The 23,432-nt window shown below is 39.6% G+C and overlaps 1 protein-coding gene across 2 annotated transcripts in view; it reads right to left on the reverse strand.

Moving 5' to 3' along the window:
* Adsl (adenylosuccinate lyase) overlaps positions 1–23,432 on the reverse strand; it is an 80,332-nt gene that overhangs the window by 26,027 nt on the left and 30,873 nt on the right. For both annotated transcript variants that reach the window (XM_076179448.1, XM_076179449.1), the window contains exons 6-7: positions 22,492–22,643; positions 15,431–15,648 (exon numbers count right to left, since the gene is read on the reverse strand). In XM_076179448.1, the coding sequence (XP_076035563.1) occupies positions 15,431–15,648; positions 22,492–22,643 (370 nt within the window). The remainder of the gene's footprint in view (positions 1–15,430; positions 15,649–22,491; positions 22,644–23,432) is intronic.

The following is a 23,432-nucleotide window of genomic DNA, read 5'->3' on the forward strand; positions in this document are numbered from 1 at the left end:
AATTAGGAATTGTTCTTCCAGTCTATCGATTATTCTCCTCTAAAAACATTTTGTCCCACTCCATAAGAAGTCATCCACATGGGTACAGACTATGCCTTGTAGCTGTCCATTCTGATGCCAATAAAACAAAGCAGGTTCCAATCCACACAATGACATCCCCAATGTGATAAGTTCCCTTTTTACTCTCTCATACCACAATCTTGCTGCATTATTTACCCCATATACTATACTAGTAAGTGAAGAGATAGGTAAACATGTAGCGGAGTGGAAGGAGGTTTCCTCAAGGATAATGTGGATGAAGGTGAAACTGGGAAAGGAGATGTGGGTTTTTGTAAGTGCATATGGGCCTGGTAGTGAGAAGAGTGTAGAAGAAAGGGAGGCCTTTTGGATAGATTTAAATGAGTGTATAGAGGGATTAGAGAGAAATCTCAATGTAATAGTACTGAGAGACCATAATGCTAGGGTAAGAAATGAACCAATTGACAGAGTGGTTGGGAAATGTGGAGTTCCAGGAAAGAATTGTAATGGAGAGTTGATGGTGGAGATGTGTCTAGAAAGAGATTTGATGATAGCAAATACAGTGTTTCGGAAGAAAGTCAAGCATAAGTACACATGGGAGAGGGTGGTGGATGGAAGGGTGGTAGATAGTGTTAATAGACTATGTAGTGGTAGATAGGAGTATAACAGGAAGAGTTAAGGGACTGTGGGAAGTGCTTATAGGTGAACGTGTCATAAAAGTTGTTCAATTTCTTTGGTGAACTTATGTATACTTACTCTATCGGAAAGAGTATTATTGCATACTAAATTGTTTTAGTAACATGTGTATATTACGTGTAGTTAATTTTTTTCTTTATTTTTTTATGATAGTATCTGTAATCATTAAAGTATCCACAGGCATAGGTAATCAGCCTACTATGTAGGAAATGAAAGATTAGAGTCTTGGAAACAACTTAATCAAGTTAGATTTTTTCCTACTCTCTTTTATTTTTTTTTATAATTTTTTTATTTTGAATAGTAGAAACTTCAGTGAAAATCTGCTATGATAAATTAGAAAAAAATAAGTTACAGTTTCCTTTGTTTTTTTTTCTGATCAAATTAAAGAATTACTCTTTCTCTTTACAAATTCGAAAGAATGAATGAAATCGGACAAAAAGAAACAGAGATATGGCTATTTAAATATAAAAAACATAAACTTTTCAGGAGAGGCATTTAAAGTTTAAAGGAGCGCACCGGCATTTAAAATCCTCCGGCCGCGTACTCACTCGTGACATTGTCTATTTTTTTACGTTTCCGTTTAAAACTTTAAACAAAACTGAACTGGCTATCGAAAATTTGACTTAATTTCAATATACAGAATGTTTTTTCATGCAATGGGGTTGCCAGATGTCGCCAATAATTTATCTATTTCATTTTATATATAAGAACAGAAACGGAATTGAGCTGTAATATTTGGTCGAAGTGTTACAGCCATCATAGAGAATATTTTGAATACCTGTTGGTAGAAAAAAAGATAATACGATCGCATGCATGACTGGTAGGCTAACAGATACGCGACAGGGCGACATCCTTTCTCCTTTAGCTTTGAAGAGATACTGAGATCCTTGTGGTGATTGACGATTAGTGTTGGGCAAGTTGCCAGATATCTCCATATATATTAATTATAGTAAACAAAACAGAACTGGGTATCAAAATTTTGACTTTATTTCAATATACAGAATGTTTTTTCATGCAATGGGGTTGCCAGAGGTTGCCAAAAATTTATCTATTTTATTTTATATATAAGAAAAGAAAGGGAATTGAGCTGTAATATTTGGCTAAAGTGTTACCACCATCATAGAGAATCTTTTGAAATGTTTACCTAAAATTCGTTGATTTTCCAGAATTTTTCGTGTTTTCGCGCCCTACAGTCCCTTAAGGATGTACACGTGCTAAGGGGAGAGGGTGGGGGAATATCAGCTTATTTTTTGGTGGAAGGTAAGTTGAGAGTGGAGGATAGATGGAGAAAGAGGAAAAGGACAAAAAGTAGGGAAGTGCTTAGAGTGAACTCTTTAAATGAAAAGTAAAAAGGAGATGGAGTACAAGAAGCTGAAGGAGTGGTGGGAGGGAGTGAAGGATAGAGTAGAGCTAGGAGTGGAGGAGGAATGGGGATGGTTCAAGGAGGGATTCACAAAGATGGTGTGTGGAACAAGGACAGGAGGAAATAGAAGGAAGGGTAGTGAATGGTGGGATAAGGAAACAAAGAAGGTTGTAGAAGAGAAGAAGCGAGCTTTCACAGATTGGTTACAAAATAGGATGAGGGAATCATACGAGAGGTACAAAGAAAAGAAAAGAGAAGTAAAGCACAAGGTAAAGAAGGCAAAGAGGAGAGCAGATGTGAAATGGGGTAAGAGTATGACAGAAAAATTTGAAAGTAATAAAAAGATGTTTTGGAAAGAAATTAAGAGGGGAAGAGGAGGCGAATCAAGTAGAGAAGAAAAGGTCAAAGGTGTAGATGGAGAGATGATAATGGAAGAGAGGGCAGTAAGGGGAAGATGGGCAGAGTATTTTAGGGAATTCCTAAATGTGAAGGAGGATAAGGAGGAAAGATAGTTGCAGTGGGAAATGCTAAGAAAATGACTGTGATGAGTGAGGAAAATGGAGGAAAAATAAGGAAGGATGAAATGAAGGCAGTTGTTAAGATGATGAAAGCAGGTAAGGCACCTGGTGTGGATGGATGCCATGCAGAATGTCTAAAAAAAGGAGGTACAGTGATGGTGGACTGGCTGGTGAGGTTATTTAATGTTTGTTTAAGAGAGGGTAGAGTGCCGGAGGACTGGAGGAGTGCCTGTATAGTTTCACTTTACGAGGGAAAAGGGGACACGTGTGAGTGTAGTAGTTTCAGAGGGATTAGCTTGTTAAGTGTAGTTGTTGTTGTCGTTCCCTAAACTGTCCGAGCAGTCCCGTCTCCCCAAGGAATGCTAAGTGTAGTTGGGAAGGCTTATGGGAGGATCTTGATTGAGAGGATTAGGAGAGGAACAGTGTGGATTTAGGACGGGTAGAGGTTGTGTATGAATGAATGAATAATTGGGATCAATAGCACTAAGAAAATTAAAAATAGAATTTATATTGCAGTTACATCCCAGAACACTTCGAAGGGACAGATCTCCTTCATCTCTGTGTTTTGACAAATATTGTTGTCTTTCTTCATCATAACTGGGGCATTCCACCACAATGTGTCTAATAGTCACAGGAACAAGGCAATCATTACAAAATGGAGGACTGCCCTCCATAAGAAAGCCATGGGATAATCTAGAGTGACCAATCCTCAACTGGCAAAGGGTTACTTCCTGTTTTCTGTTCAGTAATGTATAAGACCAAGGATGAATAGTATCAGTAATCTCTCTCATCTTGTTACCAGCCTCAAGATCCCATTGGAACTGCCAAAGAGATGAGATCTCGGCTTTGATTAGAGGGATATAATCTTCATAAGGTATAGGCCGTAAGCGAGGTAAGGGTGAAAGAGCGGCTTCCTTGGCCAATTTATCGGCCTGTTCATTTCCTGGTACTCCGACATGTGCTGGAACCCAGCAAAAGTTTATTTCATTACCTCGACTCTCGATTAAAAAAAGCCATTCTAAGATCTTTAAAACTATTGGGTGCCTTGAGTCGAATTGTTCTAGAGACTGCAAGACACTCTTTGAGTCACTAAAAATTGTAAAACATTTGGCTCTACTTTTCATGGAGGATATAATCTCCACAGCAGACAGTATTCCCGTCAGTTCGGCAGTGAAATTTGATGTTGTATCAGGCAAGGTACCCTTACGATTAAAATAATTTGAGAATATTCCAAAACCAACGCCAGCGCTAGTTTTGGAGCCATCAGTAAAAACAAACACAGAGGGTTGGTGATTAAAAGAATGTTCTAAAAAAGCATTGCATAGTTCATAATCCTTAAAATCACGCTTACAATCGTTAAAATATTTACAGAAAGATACTGTGGGCAGTCTCCATGGGGGAACAACCGAATATTTAAAAGGGGGGATAGGAATCTTGGAAAAATTCATGTCCTCTAAGATCCTTTTCATCTGGTATCCAAAAGGCTTTGGAAGTCTGGGGTGATTGTTGAAACAAATGCTGTTAAAATCTGCTTGAGCTGTTCTAAAAGCGAGAGAGTTGGGAAGCCTCTGCAATCTATGCCAGTATCCAATAGATAAGGTCTGGCGAATAAGATCTAACGACATTTCCCCTGCATCAACTAATAAACTTGGTATTGGGGAAGACTTGAATGCACCTGTGGCCAAATGAACTCCACTGTGGTGTATCGTATCTAAACTTTTCAGTCTGGATGAAGTGGTCGATGAGTAAAACTCGCATCCATACAATAGTTTCGATAAAATAAGGGAGTGATGTAACCGTAAAATTGTTCTGCAGTCAGCGCCCCATGAGGTATGTGCTAAAACTTTCAAAATTTGCACTGTCTCTAGACATCGTGTCTTCAGGGTTTTCAGGTAGAGTACCCAAGAAAGGTGCTTATCAAAAATAAGTCCTAAAAACCTGGTTTCATCAACACAAGGAATCTGGTCATCCTTTAACCAAATAGTAGGGTCAAAGTGCAGACTTCTTAGTCGGCAGAAATGTACGACGACAGTTTTGCTGGGTGAAAATTTAAAACCATTATTATCAGCCCATGAAACTATTCTATTGATGCAGAGTTGTAGTTTTCTTTCAGCTATTGCCATGTTACTAGCTCTAAAAGAAATGGAGAGGTCATCTACCAAAAGGGTGGCAAGTATATCAGGAGGAATCACAGATGTCACCCCATTTATAGCTAAACTAAAGAGAGTGACACTGAGAACACACCCCTGAGGTACACCTTCTTCCAGTTGTCTTATTTCAGATATGACGTTCCTAACTCTTACTCTAAAAACACGATTTGCTAAAAAGTTCTTGATGAAAAAGGCCATTTCTCCTCAAATGCCAATAGCATGTACAGCCTTAAGAATACCATGCTTCCATGTGGTATCATATGCTTTCTCTAAGTCAAAGAAAACACTGATATGATGTTGCTTAGAGACAAAGGCTTTACAAATAGAAGATTCTAGTCGAAGTAAGGCATCAGCAGTGGAGTGCATGCGATGGAAACCACATTGAATATCAGATATGTGGTTTCGTTCAAGATACCAGACTAGTCGTGCATTGACCATTTTTTCTAAAATTTTGCACATGCAGCATGTGAGGGCAATAGGACGGTAATTTGATGGAATTGAACCATCTTTATTAGGCTTAAGAAAAGGTAAAATAATACCCATTTCCCAAACACTGGGAAACGAATGTTCAAACCACATCCTATTAAGAAGTGCAAGAATAAAACCTTTAGTTACAGGAGATATATGTTTCAACATGGCATATGTAATGTCGTCAGGACCTGGAGAAGTATCACTGCAGGAGTTCAAAGCTGAATCATATTCCTTTTCAGTGAAAGGGAGGTTATAGGATTCTTCATGAGGAGCAGTGAAGTCAAGATTACGTTGTTGTTCTCTCATTCGGTATTGATATCCAGGAGAGCTGTTGTCTGGTTTAGATATATTAGCAAAATGATTTGCTAAGGCATTACTGACATCTTTAGGATCAAAGACCAAAGAGCCATCTAATTTTAAAACAGGTGGAGGGCTAATGATGTATTTCCCCGATATTTTTCTCAAGTTTTTCCAAACGATCGATGCCGGTGTTCTATAGTTGAATGATGATACAAATTTAGCCCAAGACTGATGCTTTGCTTCTTTGATGGTACGTCGAAGTAATGCCCTGCTTTTACGATAAGCAACTAAATTCTCATCATTTCTATGGCGATGTAATCTAGTCAAAGCTCTTCGTGTTGCTCTATGTAGATTTCGTATGGTGTCAGACCACCATGGTACAGGGTGTCTCCTAAACTTTCCAGATGACTTTGGGATGGAATTAATGCCAGCAGTGTAGTGTGTCATTTAAGCACTCCAGTGCAGCTTCTACTGAAGAAAAACTGTCAATACTGTTCTGGACAGTACTCAATTCTTCAAACTTGTCCCAGTCAGCTTTTTCAGTGCACCAGTGAGGAACACCATCAGTAGGAGCACCTTCCTGTGTATACAATACAGTGGGATAGTGATCACTGCTTCGTAAGTCATCAAGGACTTTCCATTCAAAGTCCAAAGCACAATTTGAGCTGCAGATTGATAAATCTATACATGATGTAGAGCCAGTCTGAATGTGATTATGAGTAGGTTCACCAGTATTTAAAACAGTAATGTCCACCTGCTCCAAAATAGATGAAATTAGATTTCCTTTCTGATTTGAGGTAACATCACCCCATAATGGGTGATGAGCATTAAAGTCACCCATAGTAACGAATGGCTGAGGTAACTGTTGAATAAGATTCAATAGATTATCTTTGGTTATATTAGTATTTGGTGGTAGATATAGGGAGCAGACTGTATATCTGCGATTCAAGCCGGCTTGTATCGCGACAGCTTGCAATCGAAACTGAAGAGGGATGGGAACATGAGGTATATCTTTACGGATATACAACATGCTTCCCCCATGGATACCAATATCTGGATCATATGTAGTACAGTATGCTGTGAAGTCTTTAGGGCATGGGGTGAATGTGTCTAACATTATTTCTTGTAAGGAAATAATATTAGGTTGCTGGTCATGGATTAGCAGTTTCAATTCCTTATACTTGGCTCATAGTCCCTGACAATTCCATTGGAGCAGAGTGAATTTATTAATGGTTCAGGGAATGCCGGGTGGTGTTGTTACCCGACTTCTTGGTCTTAGATTGTGGGATTGAATGGACCTCAGCTTTAATTGGAAGCTTTGGTGGTTTAGATGATTGAACTCCAGGTTTAATTTTAGTAGGACCTTCTTTAGGTCTACCAGAGGTGGTAGAACTTCCCTGTGGCCCTACTGGCACTTTCTCTATAGGTATAGAAGGATCTCTTGTTGATCCTTCTAGGTTGAAGGAAAGGTTTCCCACTCCCCTCTCAGGGGTGGGAAGAGGGCCACTATCTGGGCCCTTGGGTGATGGTGTAGGGCCCCCCATGGCCCCAATATGGGAAGAGTTGTTAGATGGCATTTTGGATACAGCTGTTGTAGAATCTCTATTCTGAATTTTGCCACTTGGGCAATCCAAAGAGTCTGAACTCCGTGTTCACTTATTGCGAGTTAGTTGGTCAACTGATCGGTTGGTTGATTGTTTGCACTTTATCTGGTGTGACTGATCGGTCTCCATTTTATCCGTATTAGGTTGTGTTTTACTGGTGAGGTGGCCTAGGCTGTAATTTGTTGCCAAGGGCTTCTGAGTATGTCTTAGTATTAAGTTTTAATGAATCAAGCACTTTTCTTCTTGCTTCAGAGTAGCTAATACGTTCTCTGACCTTTATATTTAGGATTTGTTTTTCTAGTACATATTTTTCACAAGATCTAGAGGAAGCTGGGTGCTCTTCATGACAATTAAGACATTTTGATGTTTTCGTACATTCTCCATGTTCGCTTTCACTGCAATTGACACAAATCGGTGGTGTTCCTGCTAATTTCTTGCGACATGTGGTGAATATATGACCAAATATTTGGCAGTGGTAACATCTTCTTGGTGAAGGTATATGTGGTCTAACCTTCAGTTTATACCAAGCAGCAGATATTGATCATACATACATATACCAAGGCTTTTTCCCCCTTCCAAGGGAGGTAGCCAAAAAGGGAAAGGCATAAAAACACTCCCACCCATTTCATCCCTAAATACACTCCACATCCCTCCCACCCTCCCTCTCATCTGAGCACCTCCTGGATGACGGGTCATCCCTGCACCCTGCCCACCGCCCTGGGTCAGAAGCAGTGTCGCAAGACACAGCACATCCACAGCAAGGCCGCTTCATTTAATCGGCGACCCCCCCTCTCCGTCCCCCCTTGCATATAAGGAGAGGACGGGGAGAAATCCCTTCGGGCTGCGTCAAAATTTACTCACGCATACTACCCCACCCCCCACCCCCCTGCCCATTCCTCCTCATACAATCACAACATCATCCATATACAACCATTCTCCACTCACCTCTGTCTTCCGTCCTCTCCCTTCCTTCCTCAACAGACATTCCCCTCTTCCCCAAAGCCCCCTTCACCCCATCCATCCACCTCATCCTAGGACGTCCCCTCATGTTCACTCCCTCCACATCTGCCTTCCATACCTCTTTTACTAGTCTTTCTTCACTCATTCTTTCCATGTGTCCAAACCATCCTAATATTCTTTCATCAACCCTATCTCCCAAATCCTTTTTCACCCCTGTTCTCCTCCTCATCTCCTCATTTCTCACTCTATCCAGCCTAGTAACCCCCACCATACTTCTCAGACACCTCATCTCAAACACATTCAAACTCCTTCTCTCTTCTTCTCTTATGTTCCACGTTTCTGCCCCATACAGTGCTGTTGGCACAATCACTCCTTCATACAGTCTCCTCTTCGCATCCATTCCCAAATGTCTATTCCTCATTACACTCTTTAATCCACCAAGGCATTTACTTGCTTCTCTCAATCTACATTCTACCTCCACCTTCACTCCACCTTTTCCTGCTACACTTGCACCCAAGTATCTAAAACTATCCACTTCCTCCAGTCGCTCTCCCTTAATGTTCACTTCCAGTCTACTGCCACTTTCACCCCTTGTACATCTCATCACCTTACTTTTACCCACATTTATCTTTAGCTTTCTTCTATCACATACTCTCCCAAACTCTGCCACCAGCTTCCTCAATCCCTCCTCTGACCTTGCCACAAGCGCAGTGTCGTCCGCAAACAACAGCTGGCTCACCTCCCACTTTTCTCCATTTTCTTTAACCATCTCCAATCCCTGACCCACTACCCTAGCATTCACCTCTCGCACCACCCCATCCATGTATAAGTTGAACAGCCAGGGCGACATAACGCATCCTTGACGAAGTCCCACCTTTACTTCAAACCACTCACTCTCTCCATTTCTAATCCTGACACAAGCTCTACTACTCTCATAAAAACTCTTGACAGCTCCCAAAAGCTTTCCTCCTATCCCATAAATCTGCATAACCTCCCACAGTGCCTTTCTGTCTACCCTATCATAAGCCTTTTCCAGATCCATAAAAGCCCAAAAAACATCCTTCCCCTTTCCTATAGCTTTCTCACATATCTGTCTTACCACAAAGATTAAGCAGGTCAAATGTTAACCCCTTCCAGGTGCCGCACACGTAGGCGTCATGAGGAGCAAGTGGATTCGCGACGCTGCCATATCGGCGTCTTGATTATATTTATTGTAGTCGCTCCTATGTTTTTACATTCTCCCTAATCTGCTCTAAATCCCATTCTCTGTGGTTTTCAAAATTCACGGGTGAAAGAGAGAACAATCGATATAAGCCGTGACTATATTTTATGATGCGAGTATTATTACGACGCGTCGTACGGCTGGCATTGGCTGCTGCCCGCGAGATTTAAGTGCCGTAGTGAAGTGGTTAAGATTATTAGAGGTTGGTCTACAAGAGTGCCATTTTCTTTTCATTTCATCCGGCGAACACTTGAAACATGCTGGGATTTCAACTCTGTTAAGAGCTTTTCTTCAGAAAACCTCAGCAGTTCCTTGGAGTAGACAACTCCTCTACACTGGTTGAGTGTCTTGTGAGGGGTACAATCTGCCTCATGCCTAGCAACTTTTCCAATGTTCTGCAATTTTGAGCTCTCTTCTGGAGAGTTAACCTCTATCAGAAGTGATCCACTACTTTGGGGGATGATTTTGGGTTCCCTGCCAATACATTGGATAATTTCTCTATGGACATCAAAAATGTTTAAAGAGTCAATGGGGTTGCCATTGAGCATGGATAAAGTTAAATATTTATTATAATGGAACTCAAAAATCCCAGGCAAATCTTCCAATTGTCCTCGTGGATTAGTTAGAGGGGGGAAAGACTTTTCTTTATTCTTATTTTTCCGCTGTGGTTTAGCGGAATAGGCTTCCAGTGTGATGAAAGACTGAGGACTTTCATCTCTAGAACCAGTAGAGGCCTTGCTCATATCCTTGGTCATGCATAGGTCGTCAACGTTAGGAGAGTATTCTCTTATGGGTTTGTCTAGACCGCAGTGAGGGTGACCTTACTGGGGGCGGTTCCCCAGTCAGGTGGTTACAAGGCAAACTATGTTTGGGGCACCTTTTCTAGCCCCCTCCCCATGTGGGGTGAGCAGAGTGGATCCTGAGTAGGGCTGCTCAGTCATGTGGGTAGCTACCAAACCGTGCTGTTGCCTCAATCCCAACACAAGAGCGATTTATTTTGCCCACACCGCCTATGTGTAGTTCGTGACTAGAGGCTTCCAGAGATCACCTTCTCCTGCCCCCATCGTCACTAATCATCGCCATAGGGCTCTTTAGGGTGATTATGGGTGGAGGGTTGATTTGATGATTGCTCGTGAAGGATTTCATCTTGTGAGGTCATCAACAAAAGGTCAATTCCAACAGAAGGGAAAAACTGAAAATAGTAGGAGGATTGAAAGTTGGTTGCTCTTGGTCTGGGTGCTCAGAACTGGCCTTAGTAGCATGGTTGTACCTGCCAGGGTGTGTGATTTCCCTGCTACTTTCGCCCAGTTCTTCATTGCACCTCACAAGCCCCACCACCACATCAAGGTAGCAAGCCATCTGTGGGGTAGAGGTTGTGTAGATCAGATTTTTGTGGTAAGACAGATATGTGAGAAAGCTATAGGAAAGGGGAAGGATGTTTTTTGGGCTTTTATGGATCTGGAAAAGACTTATGACAGGGTAGACAGGAGGCCACTGTGGGATGTTTTGCGGATATACGAGATAGGAGGAAAGCTTCTAGGAGCTGTCAAGAGTTTTTACGATAGTAAAGCATGTGTCAGGATTAGAAATGGAGAGAGTGAGTGGTTCAAGGTAAAGGTGGGACTTCGTCAGGGATGTGTTATGTTGCCCTGGCTGTTCAACTTGTACATGAATGGGGTGGTGCAAAAGGTAAATGCAAGGGTGGTGGGTCAGGGATTGGAGATGGTTAAAAAAATGGAGAAAAGTGGGAGAGGTGAGCCAGCTGTTGTTTGTGGATGACACTGCGCTTGTGGCAGGATTGGAGGAGGGATTGAGGAAGTTGGTGACAGAGTTTGGGAGAGTGTGATAGAAGAAAGCTGAAGATAAATGTGGGTAAAAAGTAAGGTGAAAGTGGCAGCAGACTGGAAGTGAGCATTAAGGGAGAGCGACTGGAAAAAGTGGATAGTTTTAGATACTTGGGTGCAAATGTGGCAGGAAAAGGTGGAGTGGAGGTGGAGGGTAGAATGTAGGTTGAGAGAAGCGAGTATATGCCTTGGTGGATTAAAAAGTGTAATGAGGAATAGACATTTGGGAATGGATGCTAAGAGGAGACTGTATGAAGGAGTGACTGTGCCAACAGCACTGTATGGGGCAGAAACATGGAACATAAGAGAGGAAGAGAGAAGGAGTTTGAATGTGTTTGAGATGAGGTGTCTGAGAAGTATGATGGGGGTTACTAGGCTAGATAGAGTGAGAAATGAGGAGGTGAGGAGGAGAACAGGGGTGGAAAGGGAGCTGGGAGATAGGGTTGATGAAAAAGTATTAGGATGGTTTGGACGCATGGAAAGAATGAGTGAAGAAAGACTAGTAAAAGAGGTATGGAAGGCAGATGTGGAGGGAGTGACCATGAGGAGACGTCCAAGGATGAGATGGATGGATGGGGTGAAGGGGACTTTGGGAAAGAGGGGAATGTCTATTGAGGAAGGACGGGAGAGGACAGATGACGGGTGAATGGAGAATGGTCGTATATGGATGATGTTGTGATACAAGAGGTGCAATGTGTGGGGGGATGGGGGGTGAGGTAGTATGTGTGAGCAAAATTTGATGCAGCTTGAGGGGATTTCTCCCCGTCTTCTCCTTTTATGCATGGGGGGATGGAGAGGGGGGTTGCCGATTTAATGAAGCGGCCTTGCTGTGGATGTGCTGTGGATGTGCTGTGCCTTGTGACACTGCCTCTGACCCAGGGCACTGGACAAGGTACAGGGATGACCCGTCATCCAGGAGGTGCTAAGATAAGTGGTGAGGGTGGAGGGGAGTGGAGTGTATTGAGGGATGGAATGGGTGGGAATGATTTTATGCCTTTTCCTTTTTGGCTACCTTCCTTGTAAGGGGGAAAAAGCCATTGTCTATCCAGTTAGCAATTTCCTTTCTTTTTGGTTCTAAACACTCATCTCCACAAGATGCAACCATTACCTCCTCTTCATTGTTTACCACCCTCCAGTCACGTAAATCTGTATCCAAGTCCATCCATCCCTCCGTGTTGTCAGACTCATTCTTTATATTGAAGCAGTATTTGTATTTACCTGTTGCCTTTCCTGCTCTACTTAATATTGTGATATTTACTTTGTCACTGTTTTCTACCAGATATCCCTCTAGCCTGTCTACCCCCCCCCTTTTTATTTCAATGGGTGTCAGTAGATGCAGCAGCATCTTTATCCCTAGTATTCTCTTCCTCTTCACTTTCTGTGTCCTCCATGATTACTCTTGCTTCTCTATTTTCATCGCTGTTTTCTTTAGAATTATCTTCAGGGGCATTATCCTTTTCTTCATATGTATTGTGTTGGTACTAGGTTCAGGGGCTGTTTGTAATCTACAAATGTGTGCTCATACATATGTTCCTCCTTGCTTCACCAACACCTGCTTCCCATCTTTACAGATAACTATTCCAGGGCCTCTCCATGTATCTTCTTTATTTCTTCTATAGACACCTCATCTCCATTCTGCAGATCCTCTAGTTTATCACATCTCACGTTGTGTAGCAATGCCCTCCGAATCCTTTCATTTGATTCACTCTTGATGAATGCTTCCCTTGTTACCCTCATCTCATTAAGTTATTTGCTACTACTTCCAAAGTAGTCTTACTTTCCAAGGCAAACATCCGATTTTCAAAAACATTTGGAATACTTGGATTAAACCCATACACCAGCTGATTTGGTGAAAATCCATGGTTATTCTGTAAAGCATTCCTTGTTGAAACTGCCCATGCCAATGCTTTGGACACATCACATTGAGAATCTGAAATTATTTTAGCTACATGATCTCTAAGTACTGCATTCAACCTCTCGCATATCCCTTTGCTCCAGGAATTTTCTGACGCCATGCACATCACTTTCACATTGTAATTCTCTCCCATACTCTGAAAATCTTCATTATTAAATTCCCGGCCATTATCAGTCAAAATCTTGTGAGGTGCACCGAATCTGCTAATCCATTGTGTTATTACCTCCTTTATAGTGATCTCAGATCTCTTGCTAGCAATGACTGATGCCACACAGTACCTTGTTGCTAAATCCACCATCACCAGAAAATACACCTTTCCCCAGGTTTTCAGATCCATTCCAACTGCTTTATTAAACTTTCTACCAACAGGAAGACTTACTACTGGCACGCCAGGGTTTTCTTAAATTTCTTACAAATTTCACACTTGTCACTGACTTTCTGTATCTCTTGTTTCCATGCTTCATCCAGCATGCCAGCCTCTTCAATCAACGTTATCTATTTATCAGCAGTGGGATGTGCAAATTGTCTGTGTAGCTCACTTTCTTGGGTATCTCATTTGCTTGCCCTGTAAATAGCACTAATTCTACAGCCTTTCTATTTGGTGCCCTCACAACCCGGAAAACAGAATTTCCAGTTGAAGTTATTCCCAGCTTACTTTCCCGACCGAGCATTTGCATTGTATCAGTTTTAAAGTTCAAGATCATTCCTCCACGTTTCACTGCTGATCTACTCAAAAGTAGTAGTATACCACTTCAGTACAGATCATGACCTTTTTTCCATGTATACATGGAATAAGAACACTACCTTGGGATATAATCTGTCTCCCATCACCAAATTGAAAAGTAATGTTAGATGCCTTTCTTGTTATACTTTTACTATCGTTTGGAGATAATGTCTCAGTGTAAGAATGTAGCCAGTCTTCTCCACAAAGTGTTGTTGCACATTCTGAATCTAAAACAATAGCACCCAGACTCCATTAGCAATTTCTCCCACCTATCAGCACTATCATCAGATAATAAATGTTAATTGTACTTCTTTATAATAATTTTCACCCTCATCTATTGCTTCCATTCCATCCCTGCTAAGACTAGGCCTCTCTCTCTTTTCAGTGCAGTCTCTAATCCAATTATCTGTTGATCCACATCGAAAGCATTTTGATGAACCACCACCTTGTCCTCTAGGCCATTTTCCACGATTATTGGTCCACCTGCTTCCATACCTTAGCCTAAATCCTCAGGGATGAGTGTCAATTCGGTTTCCACTAGCTTGCAACACAGGTTCACTTTTAACAGGTTCACACTTTACAATTACATTTGAAATATTTCCACTCAAACTGTGATCCATAATACTATCACCAAACATCCTTTGCAACATATTTCTCATTTCACTAGTAATTGTTGCTGTTGTGGACATTGCCAATTGAAATTGAATATCAGAAAGATCACAACTTTTCAGTAGTCAAAATGCCAGAACTTGGTCAGGCAATTCCATTTCATACTCCCTTAACTTGAAAAGTCTTCTGTCAAACTCCACCAAGTACTTAGGAATACTCATTTCAATTGGGCACTTAAACATCTCAAGCTCTGAATAAGCAATAAAAACTCATCTGTTTTAACCAATAAAAACACTTCATCCAATTTACTCATTAGTTCCTTCATTCCATCTTTACTGGCTAATTTACCTATTTCAATTTCACTACTTACCTCTCTGGGTTTGACAGTCAGTGTCATATGCACACCAAGAGCTTGCTTCTCTTCAGCAATGGTAGTTAATCTCTACCAAATAACAATATCCTTCTTCCACTGTTCATAATATTTTTCGTCTACTAATTTAGGTGGATCCTTTATTATCAATGACGCCATTATTGCAAAAGTTTGCCAGCAACTACGCTCTGCTACCAAAGTGTTTAATTACACTTACCAGCAAATCTGCTCAATTACTGCTTCGTAAATTCACGTATACCTTAGCTCGCTTCTTCATAAACTTCTGCCTGGCCAGGTCTTGTATTTTTCTTGAAATTCATTATAACGTCCAAAGTTCACGTTATCTCTTTCCGCTTCCAATCCTTGCTCGTTCATAACTCCCTCGTTTCCTGTTTTCAGTGTTGCCAATTCGCTATTCTCCGATTCATAACTGATTCGCTTTGCCTCATCAACATTCGTACATCTCAATACATTTTTACTCCAATATTTTTCATTTCATTACCCTTTTTCCTCCATAATATATATCACAAATAGGCATATATTTATTTATAATCTTAACATATACTATTTGATCCTACCTTTCTCTTCTTTCTCTCTCTAGCATTGTCACAGTATTATCCTATGCATACAAGCAGAATAATTGTGGAGTATTGGTAATCCACTCACCTGTTTGCACTGTCATCCAGTGTCCGTTCCATCCACTGTGTTGCACTTGTGTGAAGGGCATTTGCAGGAAGGACCATCAGATGTCTTGCCAGAGCACAGCACCGTTCACTACGCATTGGATTGCGTTTGTAGGGCATGGCACTCGACCCAATCTGACTCTTCTCAAAAGGTTCTTCTATTTCTTTCATGTTTGCCAATAAACGAATGTCAGTACAAATCTGTTGGTTTGAAATAAATTTTCAAAGCAAAGTAATGCATGTATATATTAAGTCTATAAGGAATAAATAATTTAAAGTATATTAGAAAAAATTCTAAATTACAATGTACCAATTCTATCATATACCCTTTACAAGGGAGGTAGCCAAAGTCAAAAGGCATATACCCACTCCCACCCATTTCATTCCCATCTACCACCCTTTCCTCGCTCTCATCTTAGCTCCTCATGGATGATAGGTCATCCCTGTATCCTGCCTACTGCCCTAGATCAGAAGCAATGCAGCAAGACACAGCACATTGGCAAGGCTGCTTCATTTAATCAGCATCCCCCCACCCCATCCTGTCATGCAGAAAAAGAGATGGGGAGAAATCCCTTCGGGCTGCATCAAAATATCATTCACACATAACCATTCCCTAACCCCTAATCCCATCCCCCCACCCACTCCCTTCATTGCATCACAGTATCATCTATACACAGCCATTCTCCCTTCCTTGCTCCACAGACACCCCCCTCTTGGTGAATCCCCCTTTCACCCCATCCATCCATTTCATCCTCTGTCAATCTCTCATGTTCACTCGTCCACCACTGCCTTCCACACCTCTTTTACCAATCTTTCTTCACTCATTCTTTCCATGTGTCCAAACTAGGGGTGTGCCAATTCCATTTTTTTTTGCTGATGCCGATGCCAATGCTGATTCCTATTCACTCCTAGTTGCCGATGCAGATTCCTATTCACTCTTATTGCCGATGCCAATTCCACTTTATACAATAACAGTATATCAGTTTTTAATATAAAGTAATTAAACTCTGATTTTTAATTGCTTTATAATCTATGTAGATTTATACACGCTGGTTTTGAGCTGTTGGATGCTAATGATTGAATGAACTTAATGAAGTGCTTATTGATTAACCACTTTAAGTTTATCAATGTATGATTGTATTATTTTCTATCAGTTGAAAAATGCTTATTGATTAACCACTTTATGTTTATCAATGTATGATTGTATTATTTTCTATCGGTTGAAAAAGAGGTTAAAAATGACCTATTTTATAGATTTTGATGTAATTACAACCACTCCTCGTTTAACGACGACAATTGGGACCAGCGCGCCATCGTTAACTGAATTGGTCGTTAAGCGAAAGTGTATACATATACGTACATGTACTGTATGTACAATGTCCAGCAATACATGTATCTTTATTTTCGTGTATTTTCCCTCTTTTATACAGTATATTAAAGCTTTATTTACTGTTTATTTACGGTGGTTAGGTTCCTAAAATTACCGTATATGACCAAATCCGTGTATGCTGACATTCCATATTGAATACCGGGGTATTTTTTTTTAGTTTCGACCATGGGCGCACTATAGCAATAAAAGATTAATTATTAATTTTGTAAATTAAAATGTATCAATGTAATATGCAATTTTGTGGGCGGAAATGAAAGTAAAAAATACCATACTACAAGAAAATATACTAATGAACGAAGTCGGTAGCATAGGATCGGGACGCGACTTGTTGTCTGCCAATGTCTCTCACATCGACGACAACGAGGACGAGCCAGATGACATTTAATTTGCAGGTAATGATTTATCAAACACAGGTTAGGTTAGTTTAGTTTAGGTTAGACGAATTTATCATCCTTTCATTTCCTCGACATCGGCATCTATCATAACAAACATGGTGTACCATTCGACCGACATGACTTCGTTACTTATGAAATTTGTTTTAGCACCTTTTTTATCCGCTCACAAAATTGCATATTATGTTGATACATTATAATTTACAAAATTAATAATTAATTTTCTATTGCTATATTGCGCCCTTGGTCGAAACTAAAAATTTACCACTACCGGTATATACTGTACCCCAGGTAGTTTTTTCAGCTTGCAGGATGGTAATGTAGACCTAAGCTTCAGAACACTTTACCTCACAGGTAATATCCACCATACAAGTTCATTTATAACATCATACAAATTTGCCTCAGCCAACTTAATTATCGTACACGACGTCGTAACTTCGGGAGATTTACATTAAATGAATGTCATAAAGCCCGTCGTTACTCCGAGTTGTCGTTAACCGAGTAGGTCGTTAAACGAGGAGTGGGTGTACTAACTTCAAGTAACCTGAATCATATAATGCATGGTTTTAATAAAACATGTGCAGTGTGTAAAATTTCTTAATTTCTTAATCCTAACTTAATAGTAAAACCTAACAGTCTCCAATATTTGACCCATGGAATGTGAGAAATGGCTTTTTTTTTCAAAGGCTGTGTCTGGGCATAATATCCAAAAAGGAACAAGAAATCAATTACTTTTTTTTTTTTTCAACATGCTGACTCACCTGAGTACTGCCACATTCCATGGGTTAATAGTCAAAGTTAAACATTCCCTTCCCGCAAAATACAACTAGGTAAATACAACTAGGTAAATACAAATTGGAGTTCAACAGCATCAATTTCTCCCATTTCTGGGGTCAACCGGTTACGGTGTAGGGTGTAGACATTACCACCAATGCTGAAAAGGCGTTCACCCTCCACTGAAGATGGTGGAGAACACAGCATTTTGTTGGCAACTTTTCCAAGTTCAGAATATGAGTTGTGGATGTCTCTCCACCAACTTAAGGAATCCGAGTCACGTGGTTCCAGTGGGAGGGAGCAAAATTTATCAACTTTATTTTGTTGTGTCAGAATAGATGAAGATCTTCTTATTTACTTATTTATTTTCAAGCTCCACTTTGTCCAAATTTAACTTATGTATTTACCTAGTTGTACTTTGCGGGAAGGGTTTTTGTGCACACTATTTAATTGTCCAGTTTGTTTGAAGTGTCCACCGCTCTATGTGGAATTTTTTTTTTCTTCAAATCTCTTCTGTAGCTATGCTTTTTTATTTTCTTTCTATGTCCTCTTGTGCTTCTCTTGTCCCAGTTTAATAAGTCCTCTTGGTCGATATTTCTGTGCCCTTCATGATTCTGTAAATGGCCAATAGGTCACCTCTCTCTTCTTTGCTTGAGTCGGTAACTCCAGTTTGGCCAATCTCTCCTCATATTACAAGTTTGCAAGTGCAGGTGCCATTTTTGTGGCTGCTCTCTGGATTCTTTCTATTTTCTTTATATTCTTTTTGGTACTGGGTGACCACAATGTCGCTGCATATTCTAGTCTAGGCCTTATCAGTGTGACCAATATTTTTTTAGTCAAAGAAAATAGAAAGAATCCAGAGAGCAGGGATGACCTGTCATCCAGGAGGTGCTAAGATAAGAGGGTGGAGGGTGTGGAGTGTATTCAGGGATGAATGGGTGGGAATGATTTTATGCCTTTTCTTTTTTGGCTACCTCCCTTGTAAGGGGGAAAAAGCCTTGGTATATGTATGTTTGTCCAAATATGTAAATGCCACTTTTATTGATCTTAGCAAGTTGTAGGATTCTCCAACAATTTTGTTTATCTGTTTATCATAGGACAAGTCATTTGGGATAATTACACCCAAATATTTTTTGGATCTCTCCTTTACCTCCTTGGTTCCAATTTTATATTGTCCTGATATATTTTTGCTTTTTCAAAACTACATTATGCTACACTTGTTAATATTGAAGTCCACTTCCCATTTCTGACTCCAGTTCCATACCTTATTCAGGTCTTCCTGCAGTGATTTGCAATCCTTTTCAATTTTTACTTTCCTTAACAGTTTGGTGTCGTCTGCACAGAAGCTCATGTAACATTTCACATCATCATCCATGTCATTCACATAAATAGCAAACATTATTGGAGCCAATACAGATCCTTGCAGTACTCCACTGATCACCTCTTTCCAACCTGAATATTTTTCTCTGAGCACTACTTTCATCTTTCTACCAATCAGAAAGTCCTCCATCCACTTTAGGAGGTCCCTTGTATCCCTCCTATATGCTCCAGTTTTTTTTTTTTTAAATTTTGTGTGGTACATTGTCAAAAGCTTTTTGTAAGTCCAGGAAGGCATAATCAGCCCATCCATTCCTTTCTTGCACCATGTCTATTAATCTTGAGTAGAAACATATTAAGTTTGTGGAACATAATCTTCCTTGTCTGAACCCAAATTGTTTTGGGTTTATCATATTGTTGTCTTCTATTCTTGATGATTTTCCCACAAACTTTAGCTATAGTGCTTGTTAGTGAGACTGGCCTGTAGTTAGTTGGTTCTTCCTTTATACATTGGTACAATGTTAGCATTTTTCCAGTCTTTTGGTATTTTTCCTTCTTTAAGTGAGCAACTTATTATGTTATGTATTTTGTTCATTAGTTCTTCTTTGCATTATTTTAGAATCCAATTTGCAATTCCATCTGGGCCATGTGATTTCCTGACATCAAGAATTAATAGATGTTCCATTATTTCTTTTTGTGTTATTGTTATCTCGCTCATGGGGGGAGATTGCCTTTCATTACCTTCATCCCAATATTGTGCTTTCTCTCTAGTGAAGACAGATCTAAAGTGAAATTCATGACTTCGGCCATTTCTAATTCTTCTATGTATTCTGTATTCCCTTAGCATAGTTTCACCATTTCCTGTTTGTTTTAAAATTTACCATTCATGTATTGATAGAATAGCTTGGGTTGCTCTTTGCATTTATCTATAATATTCTTTTCATTGTTCCTTTTTTCCTCTCTTCTCACTTTAACGTACTCATTTCTATAGTTTATAAACTTGCCATTTTCCAGGTTTTTCACCTTTTCTTCATCTTTTCCAAGCTCTCCCTTCTATCTTTTGTCTCACTGCATCTTTTGTTGAGCCAGCATTTAATGTACACTCTCTCTAGCTTCTGTCTTGGTATGTGCCTATTCATTGTAATTATCCATCAAGGTATCCGTTTTCTCTTCCACTTTTGTCTCTTCCATGTAAAATTTTTCCCAGTTTGCATTCTGAAAGAATTTCTTTAGTTTTGCAAAGTCCGTTTTGTTGTACATCAATCTTCCTTTCCTGTGCTTTTAATTTCTCTCCATGTATATTTCTTCCTTTAGTTCAGTCTCAATGAGTATATGGTCACTCTCCAATTGGTGTCTTGTATTGGATTTTATCCACAAATTCAGGTTCTGTTGTAAATATTAAATCTAGTTTCGACAGGTCCTCATTATTTCTGTATCTGCTGTTTTCACTGACCCACTGAGTCATTGTATATTCCATGGTCATGTCCAGTAGTACATTACCCCACAAGTCTTCTCCTCTCACTGTTATGTTCTCTCAACAAATTTCTTTGCAATTGAAGTCCCTTATAATTACCAGATTACCCCCGCCCATTAGTATCTCATTTAATGATTGCCTTGTATCTTCTAGCATTTTCATATGCTCATTCTCTTTCCAAGCATTCATTTTTGGGGGCACATAAGTCACCACAAACTTTCTACTTTTCATGTTCTTGTCTTCGACTTTTATCATGATCAGTTCTACATTACCTTTGCCCTCCGCAATTTTTGTCACATTTAAGTTTTTCTTGGCCAAGAACATGATTCCTCCTCCCTGTTTTTTGTCTCTGTTTTTAATCCAGTTATTGTATAGTCCATGTCCAACATCAATGGATGGTATTTCACCCCTTAGTTTAGTCTCCACAATTCCCATTATGTCTGGTTTTTCTTCTAGCAGGTAATCATTAAGTTCATTCAGTCCTGAAATTCATCCGTTGATGTTGGTATAGGCCACTTTCAATTTTCTTCTTTTTCTATCTTTTTTTTTTTTTTCTTTGGTTCATCCATTCTGAAGTACCATTTCCTCAGTCTCATGTCGATTACTCTCCAATAGAATTCCTTGCTTTCAGTCTCCATTCTCTTCATGTTTTTTTTCCCTTTGCTCCATCTCTTAGTGTCTTCTCTTTTTCTAATTCTATAATGTGATGGTGAATTTGAGAGCAAATTCTCTAAATATAAGTCAAAGTCATAGCTGTCATTGTCAAAAAGCATAAAGATGTATTATGCATTTACTTGTCAAAATACATAAAAAAATTCTTTATAAAAAATTCATTTGGCTATAAATTGCTGCGGAGTAAGTGGGAGTAAATCCATCTGCCAGTTTTTTTGCACTTATAAGCGGATAAAATTGACCGAGTCCACGGACGCCCATACGATTTACTCCCATATTACTCTTGTAGAAACTTTGCTTAAAAAAAGAAAAAAAAAAAAAAAAAATTATACATGAAATACAAAAATAATGTTAAAAATTAATTTGCTCTAACATTTACCCTGACTTGTGCTGCTATTTTAAGTTTCTCCAGTTGTATGTCCTTGTGTCTGCAGATTTTATTATCTCTGCATAATATTTTGAAATGTGTGTTATGGCACTAGACAGTGTAGGTTTACCACTACCACAGCATATTCCTAGCCACCTCATTCCCTATGGTTGTGATGCTATGTGAAAATAAAATAAAGCAATTATTATTTGGTAGTGGTATTTCATATCGCACATAATTTGCTGCATGACCCTATAAAACCACCAGAACAATAAATAATAGGTGAATTACTGAATTGGGATCAGTATTGACAAAATATTGCTGATGCTAAATCCCTTTCCAAAAAAAATAAAAAATGCTGATTCTCACCAATGTCAATTCTCAAAAAAAGTGCTGATTCTTGCCAATGCCACTTAATCGGCACACCCCTAGTCCAAGGCATCCAAATACTCTTTTATCAACCCATATCTGCCATCTCCTTTTCCACCTCCCTACCTCAATAAATTTCAATAAATATGGGATGCTTGCTGGTCAACTGCATTAGAGTGCTGCCATTTGTTCAAGGAGTGGAATTGTTCCCAGGTGCCTTTCCAGCTTTACCCATTTTATTTTATTTATCTATTATTATTATTTTTTAAGAAAAAAAAAATATATATACCTTGTGGACAGTTGCTCCCATGGAAGCTAATACATTAAGGCATTCTATGTCCACCTTGCGGGAGTAGGTCTGGCCACACACAGCATAAGTCTTCTCAAAGCCGGCCTTTTTAGCCACCATTATATCCAATTGTTTCACCTTGTCACCATCACCTGCAAAACAACATCAGTTTATGTCTTCACTAGTTCATCCAATACAATTCTACCTACCTTCAAACCCAGGAAACCATTTGCAGTCTTTCAGTGTGCCAAAACCCCGTTTTGTCTCAGGTGTGTCACAGCTGTTTCTTATTTATTATTTAAGTGGGAGATATTGCAGATATATGGGATACAAGGAAAGCTGTTAAGAGCAGTCAAGAGCATATAAAAGAGTTATAGAGTCTGTGTTAGAATTAGAAATGGGGAGAGATGGAGTGGTTTGAAGTAAAGCAAGATTGAGAGAATACAGAGGGCAGTAACCAAACTGGTACTCTGCCTGGCAGATAAACCATATCAGGAAAGACTAAAAGTACTAGGTCTACCAACTTTGGAAGATAGAAGAGGTGACATGATTACAACATTCAGGTCACTAAAGGGAATAGATTATATTGATAGAAAAGATCTAATTGAAGATGAGAGGGATTTAAGAGGTCATGGAAGTAAATTAAGAAAGACCACATGTCAAAAGGGTGTGGAGAAATATTATTTTCCATACAGATGTATAAATATGTATTTACCTAGTTGTATTTTTACAGGAAGAGAGCTATGCTCGTGGTGACCCACTTTTGTATCTTTCAGCATCCAGTTTGATCTTAAGTTCTTGTATAGTTTTTGCACTCACTGTTTCTTCATTCACTTTGTTCCAGATATCTATCACTCTGTGTGGGAAGCTATTCTTTTTCAGATCTCTTCTGTAACTATATTTTCTAAGTTTCTTTTTGTGTCCTCTGGTTTTTCTTTTAC

The sequence above is a fragment of the Oratosquilla oratoria genome, chromosome 42 (assembly GCF_046742065.1).
Source record: "Oratosquilla oratoria isolate Oo_2021 chromosome 42, ASM4674206v1, whole genome shotgun sequence".
Lineage (NCBI taxonomy): Eukaryota > Metazoa > Arthropoda > Malacostraca > Stomatopoda > Squillidae > Oratosquilla > Oratosquilla oratoria.